Genomic DNA, 17,487 nt, shown 5'->3' on the forward strand with positions numbered 1-17,487 from the left:
GCTGAGACAGACAGGAAGGAAGGAAGGAAGGAACTGAGGGTGAGACAAAAAGAACATGTGGGTTGGCAGTGGTGAATGAGAGCACCCATCTGTTATATCAAGTAATCTCAGAATTAAGAACTGCTTAAGTAGAGTATGCTTAAGTAAAGTGTGGTTTAAACAAACAAACAAACAAACAAATATGGATTCTAGAAACTTAGGAAGTTTGCTAGATCTCCACAAATCTTCAAAGGGGGACGTGGGTGGCGCTGTGGTCTAAACCACTGAGCCTCTTGAGCTTGCCGATCAGAAGGTTGGTAGATTGAACCCCCACAGCAGAGTGAGCTCCCATTGCTCTGTCCCTGCTCCTGCCAACCTAGCAGTTCAAAAGCACACCAGTGCGAGTAGATAAATAGGTACTGCTGCAGCAGGAAGGTAAACGGCGTTTCTGTGCGCTCTGGCTTCCGTCATGTGCCAGAAGCGGTTTAGTCCTGTTGGCCACAAAGCCCAGAAAAGCTGTCAGTGGACAAACACTGGCTCCCTCGGCCTGAAAGCAAGATGAACGCCACAACCCTGTAGTAGCCTTTGACTGGACTTAACCGTCCAGGGGTCCTTTACCTTTACCATTAGCTATGACAGCTAAATGAAACTACTGTATTTTTTGCTCTATAAGACTCACTTTTTCCCTCCTAAAAAGTAAGGGGAAATGTGTGTGTATCTTATGGAGCAAATGCAGGCTGCGCAGCTATCCCAGAAACCAGAACAGCAAGAGGGATTGCTGCTTTCACAGTGATCCCTCTTGTTGTTCTGGCTTCTGAGATTCAGAATATTTTTTTTCTTGTTTTCCTCCTCCAAAAACTAGGTGCGTCTTATGGTCTGGTGTCTTATAGAGCGAAAAATATGGTATCTTGGTCAAAAGCTTGGAATAATAATAATAATAATAATAATAATAATAATAATAATAATTTATTATTTATACCCCGCCCATCTGGCTGAGTTTCCCCAGCCACTCTGGGCGGCTCCCAATCAGTGTTAAAAACAGTACAGTGTTACATATTAAAAACTTCCCTGAACAGGGCTGCCTTAAGATGTCTTCTGAATGTCAGGTAATTATTTATCTCTTTGACATCTGATGGGAGGGCGTTCCACAGGGCGGGCGCCACTACCGAGAAGGCCCTCTGTCTGGTTCCCTGTAACCTCACTTCTCGCAATGAGGGAACCGCCAGAAGGCCCTCGGCGCTGGATCTCAGTGTCCGGGCTGAACGATGGGGGTGGAGACGCTCCTTCAGGTATACAGGACCGAGGCCGTTTAGGGCTTTAAAGGTCAACACCAACACTTTGAATCGTGCTCGGAAACGTACTGGGAGCCAATGCAGATCTCTCAGAACCGGTGTTATGTGGTCCCGGCGGCCACTCCCAGTCACCAGTCTAGCTGCCGCATTCTGGATTAATTGCAGTTTCCGGGTCACCTTCAAAGGTAGCCCCACGTAGAGCGCGTTGCAGTAGTCCAAGCGTGAGATAACTAGAGCATGCACCACTCTGGCGAGACAGTTCGCGGGCAGGTAGGGTCTTAGCCTGCGTACCAGGTGGAGCTGGTAGACAGCTGCCCTGGACACAGAGTTAACCTGCGCCTCCATGGACAGCTGTGAGTCCAAAATGACTCCCAGGCTGCGCACCTGGTCTTTCAGGGGCACAGTTACCCCATTCAAGACCAGGGAATCCCCCACACCAACCCGCTCCCTGTCCCCCAAAAACAGTACTTCTGTCTTGTCAGGATTCAACCTCAATCTGTTAGCCGCCATCCATCCTCCAACCGCCTCCAGGCACTCACACAGGACCTTCACCGCCCTCACTGGTTCTGATTTAAAAGAGAGGTAGAGCTGGGTATCATCTGCATACTGATGAACACCCAGTCCAAACCCCCTGATGATCTCTCCCAGCGGCTTCATATAGATATTAAAAAGCATGGGGGAGAGGACAGAACCCTGAGGCACCCCACAAGTGAGAGCCCAGGGGTCTGAACACTCATCCCCCACCACCACTTTCTGGACACGGCCCAGGAGGAAGGAGCGGAACCACTGTATGACAGTGCCCCCAGCTCCCAGCCCCTCTAGACGGTCCAGAAGGATGTTATGGTTGATGGTGTCAAAGGCCGCTGAGAGATCCAGCAGAACTAGGAAACAGCTCTCACCTTTGTCCCTAGCCCGCCGGAGATCATCAACCAGCGCAACCAAGGCAGTTTCAGTCCCATGGTGAGGCCTGAATCCCGATTGGAAGGGATCCAAATGGTCCGTTTCCTCCAGGCGTGCTTGGAGTTTTTCAGCAACCACCCGCTCAATCACCTTGCCCAAGAATGGCAGATTTGAGACTGGGCGATAGTTGGCCAAATTGGCCGGGTCTAAAGATGTTTTTTTAAGAAGCGGTTTAATGACCGCCTCTTTCAGCGGGTCTGGGAAGGCTCCCTCACAGAGGGAAGCATTCACCACCCCGCAGAGCCCATCGCCCAGCCCTTCCCGGCTTGCTTTTATCAGCCAGGATGGGCAAGGATCAAGGAGACAGGTGGTCGGTTTCACTTGTCCAAGCAGCCTGTCCACATCCTCGGAGGTAACAGATTGGAATTGATCCCATGTAACAGGACCAGACAGAACTCTAGCACTCTCCCGCCCTGGCCCTGCTCCCACGGTGGAGTCTACCTCCTTCTGAATCTGAGCGATTTTATCTGCAAAAAACTTGGCAAAAGCATTGCAGGAGATCTTGGGGTCCCTACCAGGCCCCGGTGGTACAGGTGGTTCCGATAGATTGCGAACCACCTGAAAAAGTCTCCTGCTGCTGTTTTCTGCAGATGCAATGGAGGCGGCGAAGAAGGCCCTCTTCGCCGTCGCCATTGCCACTTGGTAGGCTCGACGTTGAGCTCTAACCCGTGTCCGGTCTGATTCAAAATGAGTTTTCCGCCACCGGCGCTCTAGCCGTCTCAACGATTGTTTCATCACCCTCAGCTCCGGGGAAAACCACGGGGCTGTCCGGGCTCCATGCAATCGGAGAGGGCGCTTCGGAGCCAGACAGTCAATAGCCCTGGTTAACTCCGCATTCCAGCGTGCCACCAGGGAATCAGCTGAAAGGCCATCAACTTGGGATAAAGCATCCCCTACCACTCTCTGGAAGCCAATTGGATCCATTAAGTGGCGGGGGCGGACCATCCGAATCGGTCCCACCTCCCTGCAGAGGGGAAGGGTTGCGGAGAAGTCCAGTTGCACCAGGAAGTGATCTGACCATGGCACTTCTTTTGTTTCGCTTTTAGTTAGTGTCAGATCACCAACATCCATAGAGGTGAACACCAAGTCTAAGGCATGTCCACGGCTATGAGATGGGCCAAACTTATTCAGGGACAGCCCCATGGAGGCCATGCTTTCCACGAAGTCCCGAGCGGCCCCTTGTAAGGTCGTGTCGGCATGGATGTTAAAATCCCCCAGGACAACCAAGCTAGGTGTCTCCAGGAGCATATCCGCCACGACCTGAAGCAGCTCGGGCAGGGAATCCTTGGTGCAGCGGGGAGGTCGGTACACCAGTAGGAATCCTGTACTGCCCCTATTGCCCAACTTCCAGAACATGCACTCAGAAAACTGGGTCTTCCCAATAGGACGCCTGGTGCAGACTAATGACTTCCTAAAAATCACTGCAACCCCCCCTCCCCGCCCACATGACCTGGGTTGCTGTGCATAAGAGAAACCTGGTGGGCAAGCAGCGGCAAGGACAGGCCCATCTGCTTCATCCAACCAGGTCTCTGTCACACATGCCAGGTCAAATCCTCCATCCACAATCAGGTCGTGGATGGCAGTGGTTTTATTCATCATTGACCTGGCATTGCACAGCAACACTTTCAGGTCATGTGGGTTTCCCTTGCTGATTACTGTATCCTTCCGGTCAGGACCAGACCTGGAGGCAGGGATAGTCCTCAAACAACGACTAAACCAGCCTCCTCGGTAATGACATGGTCTGGTCTTAGCATAACTCCTCCTCCTGCCCGTGATCACTGAGATCGGGTGTCCCAATACATCCCCCCCTGTGGAACCTGCCCCACCCAATCTATTGGCTGAGGCCCACTCCCAGGCAGCCATGACCCTTCCCCAGATGTGTGTGTGTGTGCACGCGCATGTGTGTGAATGCAGGTGTGCATTCACACACATCCACAGACAAGTTTCATGTCCTACTTGCAAGCTTTCCATAAGCCAGTTCCATAGACCTGATGCCTTGCAGGTGTTTCTGGACTATAACACCCATCGTCCTTGATCACTGGCCACGCTGGCTGGGTCTGATGGGAGTCGGGATCCAACCAGACCCAGAGACCACCAGGCTCCACATCACCTCTGCCATTGGAATCTGGTTGTCACTGTGGGAAACAGAATGCTGACCGAGATGCATCTTTGGTCTGATCCGGCAGCGCACTTCCTCCATCCTGACCCCTAAAAAAACCTGTGCAAATACACTCACAGAAATGCCTGAAGGCGATTCTCTTGTTCCGAATCTGGGAGAAAGCTTTGAGCACACACAAAGGAACCCGGCTCCCGGCCTGAGTAGCACAACCCTTTATGTGGAAAAGTTATTTATGGGACATAAAGCAGTGAAAGCTGTCATTGGGGTGTTAGAGTCATTTCTCACCACTAAGAACGGGGCGGAGGGGGACATATATTTCACAGCTTTCAATTACATTTTCTATTTTATTGGGCATGTAAAGCAACTTGTAAACAGAGTGGAAACATACATAGTCTGGGTGGAAATGGAAGAGAAAAGGCAAAGGGAATGACAGGCATGGATAAGCCCCAGCAGCTTCTCATGGAAGTCCCCATCTCATAGAATTTGACACTGGGCCGGAGCAGGATTCCACCACGCCAGGAACGACGTGCCAAAGAGATGGGCACCTAAATGGCGAAGGAGCAGCTGTTGGTGGGTTGGAATCAATGATCCTGACCATCGCTGCAATTTGTCAGTGTCTAGCCAGCAAGGTTGACTTCCGAAGGTCGCAGAGCACCGTTTCAGTGTGTGAGTTGCTGCTATCCAAGACAATTAGTCAGAGCCGAGCTCCCAGCCTTGGTGGGTAATGGACTTGACATCGGCGCTTGAACTAGAAATATGCTCTGCTCAAGACTTGGGATGCAACATGATGAGTTGTGCCATGGTTTTCACCCACCTGCCTTCTTGGCTGCATTTGGAATTGGGGGTGCAATCTTTCAAAGTTACCATGAAACTGACCGGCATAGGGACTGAGGGCATCTTCACACATTTGTCTCAAGGCAAAGCCACTTCTGAGCTAGGGAGGAGGTGGGGTTGCGGGCTTCACGCCCCTCCCCACACTTGCGGGGGCTGGCTTCAGCCCCCGCGATAGCAGGGAATCCTCGGACACGTCATACCCTGAGCCAGCCAATTGGCTGGCTCGGGGGGGGGTGGCCTCGCCTACATAGGTGTGGCGTGGCCGAAGGTCTCCCTCTTTCCCTTGCTGCAGCCATGATGGTTAGGCATTGGTGGGTACTGTTTTATTGTTATGCAGATAAGAGAATATTAAGATAAGAGAATATTAATATTAAGAGAGAATATTATGAAAATGATATACAGGTGGTACATGACCCCAGTCAAGCTTGCAAAAATCTACCATTTGCCCGATAATAAATGTTGGAAATGTAAGGAAACAGAAGGTACATTCTTTCACCTTTGGTGGATGTGCCCTAAGATTAAGGCATTCTGGGAAATGATATATAATGAATTGAAAAAGGTATTTAAATATACCTTCTTGAAGAAACCAGAGGCCTTTCTCTTGGGCATGGTCGGCCAGTTGGTGTCAAAAAAGGATAGAACTTTCTTTATGTATGCTACAACAGCAGCAGGAATACTTATTGTAAAGTACTGGAAGATGCAAGATTTACCCACTCTGGAAGAATGGCAGATGAAGATGATTGACTGCATGGGATTGGCAGAAATGACTGGCAGAATCCGTGACCAGGGAGAAGAGTCGGCGGAAGAAGATTGGAAGAAATTTAAGGACTATTTACAGAAATATTGTAAAATTAAAGAATGTTGAATGATGTTGGATTGAAATTAAGGGGTTTCCAGCTGTAATGATTTGAGATAAGGATTTGCTGAGTAAATAATTTGAATTGGAATACAAGAAGGGGATGTATGAGGAGGTCAGGGAAATATGTCATTGAAAATTAAGTATTGAGAACTCTATGTGTTTTTTTCCCTTTTTTCTTTTTTCTTTTTGTTTGTATAAAATTGGAAACTTAATAAATATCTTTATAAAAAAAAATATTGTTATGCAGATAAAGGGTGGGAAGGTAGCGCCATCACCTTCCCCCAAATCAAAGGGTAGTCCGGTAAAGGATTCCGGGGTGTGTGGCCTTGTCCTAAGCCTATGGAGGTGTGGGCCCATGGCACGCCCCCGCGTGGTGACCCGGGGGGGAGGTCCTAGTTGACGTTCCTCAGCAGGACTCCCCCTACTGGTGGTTAACCCTCACCGGCCTTCAAGCATGCAGCCTGAAGCCAGTTAGTTGTTAGGACCAATGCCTAAGCCAATACCGCTCAATTCCTGTAATCAATAAAGTTGTGGCCTAATTTGACCCATTAACTCGAATTCTTGTGTCTCGTGTCTTTATTTCTGAGGGGGGAGGCGGGAACTCGCCACGCAATAAACAGATATATAACCTCCACTGTCAAACAGCTCTTGCCATCAGCAAGTTGTTCCTGGTGCTTAGTTGAGAGTCTGCTTTGTTGTCATTTGAATCTATTGGTTTGGGTACTGCCCACTGGAGAACCAGAAAAAACAAGCTCCCACTTTGTACCGTTTGCCCCAGTTCCAACATGGCTGAGTTCTGACTCTGACTTGACTGACCAAACCTGACTGGAGTCAAGGCCCTCCTCAAAGTGTTGCTGCTTGAGGACTTCCGGGTTGGCGCCATCGCCTAATGGCGGATTCCCTCCAAGCTCCGGAGGGAATCGGCTCAACAGGGGTCGGGTTCTGCCGTGGCGGCGACGCGGGGACCCTTAGAAACCACAGGCGCTGAAGCCTGTGGACCTGGTGACTCGGCGGGCACCATTTGCGCCCCCCCGACCCGTAAAGGAGCTCTGGAACGGGGGACGGAGAGCGGCGTGGTGCTGAGAGTTCGACTGCTTCCCCTGCTGAGTGAAGCCGCATGCCATGGACGGAGAGCGCTAACTTCTTCCTTTGAACATTTGGATCAAAAGTAACGACCCGTGAGTAACACGGTAATTGGACTTAAAAGGGAAATTTTATCTTTGGGAATTCGGCACAATCGGGCAAGGTGTTAAAAGGAAGTCTGCCTACCCGCCTTGTAAACATCGTAAAGGAAGGATTTTATTACTAAGGTTGCGAGAATACCTTTCTTTTTTGTGGAGAAAAGCAATTAACTTTACGTTGGGGCAATTTAAGTGATTGTGCTGGAGGATAAGAGCTAACATTGAGAACGGAATTCACCCCTCCCCCAAGACCCGGGAGCGATCGGTGAGAGAGCCTGCGGAAGAGGTATAAAGATTTTGACAGCTGTCAAATTAGCTGTCAAAATTGGAAGAAAAGGGAAACTCTGTTTTTGCTGACTTTGCTGGTTATATTTGCTACAATTTGGCAACAAATTGTTAAAATAAAGAAGAAAAGGTTAACTTGGCTTTTGGGTGGGAATTGGAAGACATTAAGTAACTAGAATCCCTCTAGAGGGGGTTTAGGACATTACAAAAATGGCTGTAAGTGGAAAAATACTGGCTGAACTGGAAAAGACCTTCTCTCTCCTGGGAAAACTGCAGGAGCAGACAAATGTTTTGACTGTGAATGTCACAATAATGAAGGGAACAGTAAATAAAGTTGCTGAGCCTGGAAGGGATATGATTCAAGTTCCTGCAGATGAACAGGGAAGTGTTGTTGTTGATCCAAAAATTCTTACAGCCAAACAAGAGAAGGAATTTGAGTCATTTGAGGAGGTGTTTAAAGAGGAACATGAGGATCTGAAGGAAAAAGAAGGAGGTGCTGTGATGCTGCAGACGATTAAGGAGAGCCAGAGGCCTGTTAAGTTGGACACAAAGGAAAATAAGAACAGGATGGTGAAAATTTGGTTGGAAGTGAAGAATGGAAATTGGAGAGATCTCCTCATATGGGGATCTGAAGACATATGGAATACAAATTTGGCTAATGTGGAATTTGGAGCCTTTGGGACATTTGGACTTATGAGAAGTAAGAAACAAGATCTTGGCTCCATTGTTAAATATGGAGGTCTGGCTGGAAGAAATATGGACCTTATTGGAACAGAGCTTCTTCGAGATTCGGAATTTAAAATAAAGGACTATCAAAAAAACCGGCAGAGAGAAATTGAGAGAGAGTTAAGTGCCTCTGATGTGAGGTCGCCAGGCTGATTGCAGATGGACTGATGGACCTTGGTTGGGGTTTGAAACCGGGAAAGGGGCTGGTAGGGCTTCGGGAATCCAAAGGGTATACAAATATATTTTAGTGGTTTTGCCACTAACATAAAAATGGGGATTTTGGGGAAGGGATTTGGGGTCGACCTTAGAAAAAGATTGTTAAGAATAAGTGTTGATGTATAAAGATTGAGGTTTTTAAGTTAAAATGGGTTAATTAAATTGATGGGGTGAATTTAGGAAAAAGTATTTTAAGAATAAGTTTTGAAATATAAAGATTGAGGTTTATAAGTTAAAATTGGTTAAGTAAAATGAATCAGAGGAAACAAGGTAAAGTGTGGGGACAAAAATTTGCTGAGCTAAAAATTGGAATTGGAATACAAGAAGGGCAGGTGTGGGGAAGTCAAGGAAATTGGGTATGGAAAGCAAGTAATGTAAACTTTTTCAACTGTTGCTTTTTCTTTTTCTTTCTTCTCTCTTTTTTCTGTTTTTCTTTTATATTTTTTGAAAATTTCAATAAATATATTTTTTTTAAAAAAACAAGGTGTTGCTGCTTGCTTGGTTTCTATGTCTGCGGCAGAATGCCTTACTCTCTGCAGTGAAAGCAGTGGGGAAGGAGAGCAGGAAGAGTGCCGCCTCACCCTGCCTCATGCATGGGCTGGTTCTGGCTGGCTCCATCTTCCATGTGGCAACCCTTCAGATATTTGAAGATGGCTACCATACCGTATCACCTCTCGGTTTTCTCTCCTCCAGGCTAAACATACCCAACTCCCCAACTCCTTCCACCAAGAGATAGCTAGGTAGCTTGGTAGAGAAAATATGTAGAAGCAGTAGGAAGTTTGAGAAATGTGGTTTAAAAAAAAATGCATGTTTTGACACAGCTCAAGTTTTCCTTTTGGAAAAAGAAAGAAAGAATGTGGTTTGTTTTGGAAGCAGGACAAAAGGGAACAAGGAATTAAGAGCATTAACTAGCTCAATATAGTGGTACCTTGGATTACAGACACTTCAGGTTACAGATGCTGCTAACCCAGAAATAGTACAGTGGTGCCTCGGGTTAAGAACTTAATTCGTTCTGGTGGTCCGTTCTTAACCTGAAGCTGCTCTTAACCTGAAGCACCACTTTAGCTAATGGGGCCTCCTGCTGCCACTGTGCTGCCGCCACATGATTTCTGTTCTCATCCTGAAGCAAAGTTCTTAACCCGAGGTACTATTTCTGGGTTAGAGGAGTCTGTAACCTGAAACGTCTATACCTCGGGTTAAGAACTTTGCTTCAGGATGAGAACAGAAATCATTGTGGCAGTGGTGCAGCATCAGCAGGAGGCCCCATTAGCTAAAGTGGGACCTCAGGTTAAGAACAGTTTAAGGTTAAGAACAGACCTCCAGAACGAATTAAGTTCTTAACCCGAGGTACCACTGTATTGGCTTTGGTGCTGGGCTAAGAAGGAGATCAGCTCTGCAACCCTCTTTCCACATTCCGCTTGCAACTGACATGCAGGAACCAACCACCAGAGGCTTGTCCTCAATTTCACCCTTTCAACTTTCCCTCCTGTGCTCAAGTACGTTCCTGGGAAACAAGGCTTGACACTCTGTATTAGGGACGCTCATTAGAAATGCATTCCGCCACCTTGTCTGAAAGTGTGGGAGTGCTCCATTTCTCAGGAGGGGATAACACGATCCCTGTAATTTTTAATATCCCTTTGTAACAAAAGCCATTTTACAAAAGGAAGCACGCAGCACTGGGAGAATTTAACATCTAACCCAATTACGCTCAATGGCTTTCCTCCTTTTTTAAAACCAAATTATGTTGATATTTGATGTTCTTCCTCCTCCCCTTCTCTCTAGGGCAAAATAAGAATGCAATTGTTTTTAGACATTGATCTGACGACTACAGGATCTGAATGTCCATACTTTTCAGGCCAAAGGCTGGCCAGGAATCTTGGAGGCCATCAAAGGCCAACAATAGCCAGATTAATTCTTGTTATTTTGCTGCTGCATTTTATTTGTCTGTGAACCTCCTTGAGGCTCCTTCTTTCAATCATCATTGTCATCATCCAGCCACATGTTGGATGAAGGCTATCAGCTTGATACCCCGAGAATCACACACACCCTCCCCAGGAAAAAATAAGCCATACTTAGAGCGGTGAGAGTCCCATGGACTGCAAGAAGATCAAACCTATCCATTCTGAAGGAAATCAGCCCTGAGTGCTCACTGGAAGGACAGATCGTGAAGCTAAGGGTCCAATACTTTGGCCACCTCATGAGAAGAGAAGACTCCCATGAAAAGACCCTTTTCCATTCGACAAGGTGCCCCATGATATTCTTGTAAAGAAGCTGGTAAAATGCGGTCTTGACTATGCTACCACTCAGTGGATTTGTAACTGGCTGACTGACCGAACCCAAAGGGTGCTCATCAATGGTTCCTCTTCATCCTGGAGAAGAGTGACTAGTGGGGTGCCACAGGGTTCTGTCTTGGGCCCGGTCTTATTCAACATCTTTATCAACGACTTGGATGATGGACTCAAGGGCATCCTGATCAAATTTGCAGATGACACCAAACTGGGAGGGGTGGCTAACACCCCAGAGGACAGGATCACACTTCAAAACGACCTTGACAGATTAGAGAACTGGGCCAAAACAAACAAGATGAATTTTAACAGGGAGAAATGTAAAGTATTGCACTTGGGCAAAAAAAATGAGAGGCACAAATACAAGATGGGTGACACCTGGCTTGAGAGCAGTACATGTGAAAAGGATCTAGGAGTCTTGGTTGACCACAAACTTGACATGAGCCAACAGTGTGACGCGGCAGCTAAAAAAGCCAATGCAATTCTGGGCTGCATCAATAGGAGAATAGCATCTAGATCAAGGGAAGTAATAGTGCCACTGTATTCTGCTCTGGTCAGACCTCACCTGGAGTACTGTGTCCAGTTCTGGGCACCACAGTTCAAGAAGGACACTGACAAACTGGAACGTGTCCAGAGGAGGGCAACCAAAATGGTCAAAGGCCTGGAAACGATGCCTTATGAGGAACGGCTAAGGGAGCTGGGCATGTTTAGCCTGGAGAAGAGGAGGTTAAGGGGTGATATGATAGCCATGTTCAAATATATAAAAGGATGTCATATAGAGGAGGGAGAAAGGTTGTTTTCTGCTTCTCCAGAGAAGCGGACAGGGAGCAATGGATCCAAACTACAAGAAAGAAGATTCCACCTAAACATTAGGAAGAACTTCCTGACAGTAAGAGCTGTTTGACAGTGGAATTTGCTGCCAAGGAGTGTGGTGGAGTCTCCTTCTTTGGAGGTCTTTAAGCAGAGCCTTGAAAACCATATGTCAGGAGTGCTCTGATGGTGTTTCCTGCTTGGCAGGGGGTTGGACTCGATGGCCCTTGTGGTCTCTTCCAACTCTATGATTCTATGATTCTATGATGTTGGGAAAGATTGAGGGCACAAGGAGAAGGAGGTGACAGAGGACGAGATGGTTGGACAGTGTTCTCGAAGCTACCAGCATGAGTTTGACCAACCTGCGGGAGGCAGTGGAAGACGGGAGTGCCTAGCGTGCTCTGGTCCAGGGGGTCACGAAGAGTCGGACACGACTAAACGACTAAACAACAACAGAGCCTTTTGATTTCCTAGTGGGACCAGATGGATACTCTGGCATCAGTGCACTTCACAAAGCAAAAGGTGTTCTACCTACCTGTGAGTTTCCTGCCAGGACCACTTGACCCTTCTGATCAGCAGGCCTAAGAGTGTAGGTAGCTGAGGAGCAGAATTTGCCACTCGCAGGGAAATATGCAGGTTTTTTACTCCAATGCCCTACAGTGCAGGAACCACAGCTAATGCACAGTTTTAATTAGAATATAACAAGTGTCTGCTTGATGAGGCCATTGACCCATCTAATCCCTTCAACTACTGCAGAAATCTCTTACCTGGACATCTCTTCTCGTTGCATTGCTTGTACTCCTCTTTGGGTCCTTGACATGCGTCTCCTCCATAGAAAGGGCCGTAGCAGACACGGTCGCGTTTCTGAGTTCCACCTCCACAAGTGGCGGTACAGCTCCCCCACGGGCCCCACACTTGCCACTTCCCATCCACTGGAAGAGAAAGGGAGAAAAGGGAGAAATTGTAATGTAGGGTTCCTGCAGAGGAGAGTGGAGATCTGGGGTTGTGGGCACGCACAATGTGCTCTACGTAGGGCTACCCTTGGATCTGGTCTGGAGAAGAAGAAGAATTGGATTTGATATCCGGCTTTATCACAACCCGAAGGAGTCTCAAAGCGGCTAACATTCTCCTTTCCCTTCCTCCCCCACAACAAACACTCTGTGAGGTGAGTGGGGCTGAGAGACTTCAGAGAAGTGTGACTAGCCCAAGGTCACCCAGCAGCTGCATGTGGCAGAGCTGGGAATCAAACCCGGTTCACCAGATTACGAGTCTACCACTCTTAACCACTACACCACACTGGCTGTCAGCTCCAGCTGGTGCAAAATGCTGCAATTGGACTATTGATGGGGTAAATAAGTCCCAGCAAGTAACTCAAAAGCTTGCACTGGTTGCTCAGACATGGCAGAGCCAGGATCAAGGTCCCTCCTTTTAAAAAATAACAATATTGAAGTAAATCAAACAAATTGATACAATGAACATAATAGAGGCACAAAAAACCAGCACAATACATCTAGGAGAGACTTATTATTATGTTGGTAGAATACTTAAGACCATAATAAAAGCCAAATTAGGGAGAGGGAGTCCTGTGTCTCTGCATTTGTTGAAAACAAGATAGAATCCCACCAAACTGTATATAATTCTTCAGAGTTCGCCAAGCCTTTGGCAACACACCATTTATGTGACATTTTTCAGCTACTGCTAAACTCCACATATTTTTTCTACCAAATCAAAAATTGCAAGTCCTGTAAGGTTTTCCACTTGGGGGCCATTGAGGTTCTCAAATTGGCTCTCAACCAGGGGCGTAGATAGTTGCTTTGGCACCCGGAGCGGCAGGTGCGGGGCGAGCCTTCCAAAGGGGCACTGCGGTGATCCACCCGGGGGGGGCGGCGTGGCGAGCTGCCGACGGAGTCCACCTAATGGACACAAGCCCCATGCTGCCATTTCAAGCAGTGGGGGGCCCCAAGTCACTGCGTCACTCCCAGGAGAGACGCGTGGCTCGGGTGTGCTGCACACCAGGCCCCGCAGTAAGTGCCACCCCCGCGGTGTGCCATTTTGTCACACCTCTCAAGGATGACACCTGGGTTGGACTGCACCCCCTGCACCCCCTTTCCTACGCCCCTGCTACCAACAACTTGGGTCCAGGACACCTTAAGGTATCCTCTCTGAGGTCTACAGAGGAGTAACTGTTTGTGGTCCTCCATGGCTTGGTTGAATGGCTCATATCCAACAGGAGGCATGTGTTTAGTATTCTGGACCCAGTTTTATTGGACTTCCTCCAGTTGAGTTCAGACAAATCCACCTGCCTGTTGAGCTTCCAGTGCCTACAGGAGATGACTTCTTCTCCTTCTCCTTCTCCTTTTCCTTCTTCTCAGTTAAGCAGTACAAAATTGCTTAAATAAATAATACTAGGAAGTAGCTTGTGCATAGGAATATGTGTTCCAAATTGTTTCAGCTCTATTATGTGGCTCAGCAGAGATGTACAGTGGTACCTCAGGTTACATATGCTTCAGGTTACATACGCTTCAGGCTACATACTCTGCCAACCCAGAAATAGTGCTTTAGGTTAAGAACTTTGCTTCAGGTTGAGAACAGAAATCGTGCTCTGGTGGCGCGGCAGCAGCAGGGGGCCCCATTAGCTAAAGTGGTGCTTCAGGTTAAGAACAGTTTCATGTTCAGTACGGACCTCCGGAACGAATTAAGTACTTAACCCGAGGTACCACTGTACACAGAAAATGCTGCTACTGAAAGACTTGCTATATACAGAGGTACCATTTCTGGGTTAGCGGAGTCTGTAACCTGAAGCGTATGTAACCTGAAGCGTATGTAACCCGAAGTACCACTGTAGTAGTTTTCCCCAAATGGGCATGTTCCAGATGTTTTGAACTACAAATCTCATCTTGGTGCTTCAGCTCTAAGCATCTGGATGGCAACAGGTTGGGGACAGCTGAGATGAAGTTTCTGTCTGTTAACAAACTAGTGCTCCTTATGGGGCAAAAGGCAAGCATCAAACGCCTTGTAAGAAACTCCTTAGGATGGGGGCTATCCGTATCTCAGCTGTGTCAGCTGCGGCTGATGGGATTTGTAGTCCATAACATCTGAACAGCACCCATTTGGGAAGATATGATATCACAGATCTTTTAGTAGCAACATCTCCCATGTGTATCTCTACTGAGCCACTTATGATGATCATAGAATCTTAAAGTTAGAAGGGACGCCAAGGTTCATCTAGTCTTCTTCTTCTTCTTTGGCAATCACTTGTAGCTGAGTAAGATTGTCTTCCATAAATATGGTTTTAACAGTGAGTCTGTAAGTGACTGTGGAGGCCAATTCTGGATCCACAAATTCTTCCACAGCGGGGACATAGGTTTCTGGGCGGGAGTTGATCATGGTGAGGGTTTGCCAAGGGTGCCTTCCTCTTAGCAAGTTTCTCCCTTGCGTCCTGAGTTCAAGCATCTTCAAAACCCATGACACCTTTGGTAAAGGCTGTTGTCCAACCCCCTGCAATGCAGGAATCTTGATTCATAGTCTCCCTTCCAATTTGAAACCATACCAGACCCTGCTTAGCTTTGCAGAGGTGCAAGCAGTTTTACTGCTGTACCACTAGGAGGTCCTTTTGCAGGTCAGCCATGCATTGGTTGAATCCCAAAGGGGCAGAGGGTGACCCACATGCTACTACTGACCTGGGCACTGTCTTAGGAAGCAGTCTCGGCTCTCTACCCAGTGTCCTTGGCATTCGGCTCCCCCGTACGACGGCCCATTGCACTCTCTCGTCCGCTGCTGGGTGCCGTTGGAGCAGCTGGTGGAACAGGAGCTCCAGCTCGACCATTCATTCCAGTTGCCGTCCACTGAGTGACCCAAAGAAGGAAAGAAGGGAAGGCAGAATGTGAAAACCGCTTTTGCACGGAGATATAGCTTTATAAAAATAGTTGTGTTTCTTTGTTTCTCATTTTGATCCTTTTACATGGCTTTGTATGCATTGTGGTATTTTAATGCATTTTCATTTGCAGTTACTTTTATTTGAATTAATTTTGGGATGCATTTTAATCGATTGATTGCTTGTTTTTATGCAAATTGTATTATTTATATGATGTTAGCTGCTCTAAGCCCGGGTCCAGGCGGGTAGGGCAGGGTATAAATAAATTATTATTATTATTATTATTATTATTATTATTATTATTATTATTATTATTGATCATAGTTTAGTAATCATTCATTGCAATTGTTAGGAGTGAAGGCTGTTTAGTTATTATTTGCTGATGTTTTGAGAGTCAATTTTTATTTTATTTTATATATGTTATATCATTAGTTCTTCAGTTTCCCAATCAATTCTCTCTCTCTTTTTTAAAAAATATGATTTTCAGGTTTATACATTTCAATAATTTTACAATCATCTTAACATTTTAAAACTCAGCATCCCCCTCTTTCTGTGGTTCCTTAAATTTATTTATTATATTCTCTGCGTATTCCAAATTAACACATTTATTAATCTACTTTAAATATATCCTCTTATAAAACTGCAGGTTATTACAACAATCCAGTTTTGAGTTAATTTTATTGTGAACTATTATATTCTAATAAATTATTGGATATTGCTTTATTTTATATAAGTTGTTCCATTTAAATGTTCTGTTTCATTACGATTTTTTGTATTGGATCAGATTATTATAAGGTGTATGTTCTTTGTTGTATATTTTGCTGCCGTAATATTTTGTTGTTGTGTATTTTCTTGTTTCTATAGTAACATAGAAAGGCAGTCGATGCCAATGACTCATCTAGTCTGGAATCCCATTCTCACAGTGGCCAATCAAATGCCTATGGCGAACCCACAAGCAGGATCTGAGCACGAGAGCCCTTTATCTCCTGTGGTTTCAAGCAGCTGGTTTTCAGAAGCATTGATGCCTCCAGCTGTGGAGGGCAGAGCATAGCCATTGAGCCTAGCAGCCATCCACAGCTCTCTCCTCAGTGAATTTGTCCAATCCTCTTTTAAAACCAGCCTGGAGGCGGTTGGAGGATGGATGGCAGCTAACAGATTGAAGTTGAATCCTGACAAGACCAAAGTACTGTTTTTGGGGGACAGGGGGCGGGTGGGTGTGGAGGTCTCCCTGGTCCTGAATGGGGTAACCGTGACCCTGAAGGACCAGGTGCTCAGCCTGGGAGTCATTTTGGACTCACAGCTGTCCATGGAGGCGCAGGTCAATTCACTGTCCAGGGCTACCAGCTCCATCTGGTATGCAGGATGAGACCCTCCCTGCCCACGCACTGTCTCGCCAGAGTGGTGCATGCTCTGGTTATCTCCCGCTTGGACTACTGCAATGTGCTCTACATGGGGCTACCTTTGAAGGTAATCCGGAAACCGCAACTAATCCAGAATGCGGCAGCTAGACTGGTGACTGGGAGCGGCCGCCGAGACCACATAACACCGGTCCTGAGAGATCTGCATTGGCTCCCAGTACGTTTCCGAGCACAATTCAAAGTGTTGGTGCTGACCTTTAAAGCCCTAAACGGCCTCAGTCCTGTATACCTGAAGGAGCGTCTCCACCCCCATCGTTCAGCCAGGACACTGAGACCCAGTGCCGAGGGCCTTCTGGCGGTTCCCTCATTGCGAGAAGTGAAGTTACAGGGAACCAGGCAGAGGGCCTTCTCGGTATTGGCACCCGCCCTGTGGAACGCCCTCCCAACAGATGTCAAAGAGAAAAGCAACTTCTAGACTTTTAGAAGACATCTGAAGGCAGCCCTGTTTGGGGAAGTTTTTAATATTTAATGCTGTATTGTTTTTAACACTTGATTGGGAGCCACCCAGAGTGGCTGGGGAAACTCAGCTAGATGGGCGGGGTATTAATAATAATAATAATAATAATAATAATAATAATAATAAATAATAATAATAATCCAAACTGGTGGCCATCACCAGTGCCGGATTGAGGTTTTATGAGGCCCTCAG

At 46.9% G+C, this 17,487-nt stretch overlaps 1 protein-coding gene across 3 annotated transcripts in view; it reads right to left on the reverse strand.

The window, feature by feature from the left end:
• Window positions 1-17,487, reverse strand: part of ADGRB1 (adhesion G protein-coupled receptor B1) — a 394,399-nt gene that overhangs the window by 186,191 nt on the left and 190,721 nt on the right. For 2 of the 3 annotated variants that reach the window (XM_053395176.1, XM_053395178.1), the window contains exons 7-8: window positions 15,227-15,391; window positions 12,314-12,478 (exon numbers count right to left, since the gene is read on the reverse strand). In XM_053395176.1, coding sequence (XP_053251151.1) covers window positions 12,314-12,478; window positions 15,227-15,391 — 330 coding nt within the window. Of the gene's footprint in view, window positions 1-12,313; window positions 12,479-15,226; window positions 15,399-17,487 lie in introns of all 3 variants that reach the window. The other variant, XM_053395177.1, reaches the window with a different exon arrangement.

This window comes from Podarcis raffonei, chromosome 7, assembly GCF_027172205.1.
Source record: "Podarcis raffonei isolate rPodRaf1 chromosome 7, rPodRaf1.pri, whole genome shotgun sequence".
Lineage (NCBI taxonomy): Eukaryota > Metazoa > Chordata > Lepidosauria > Squamata > Lacertidae > Podarcis > Podarcis raffonei.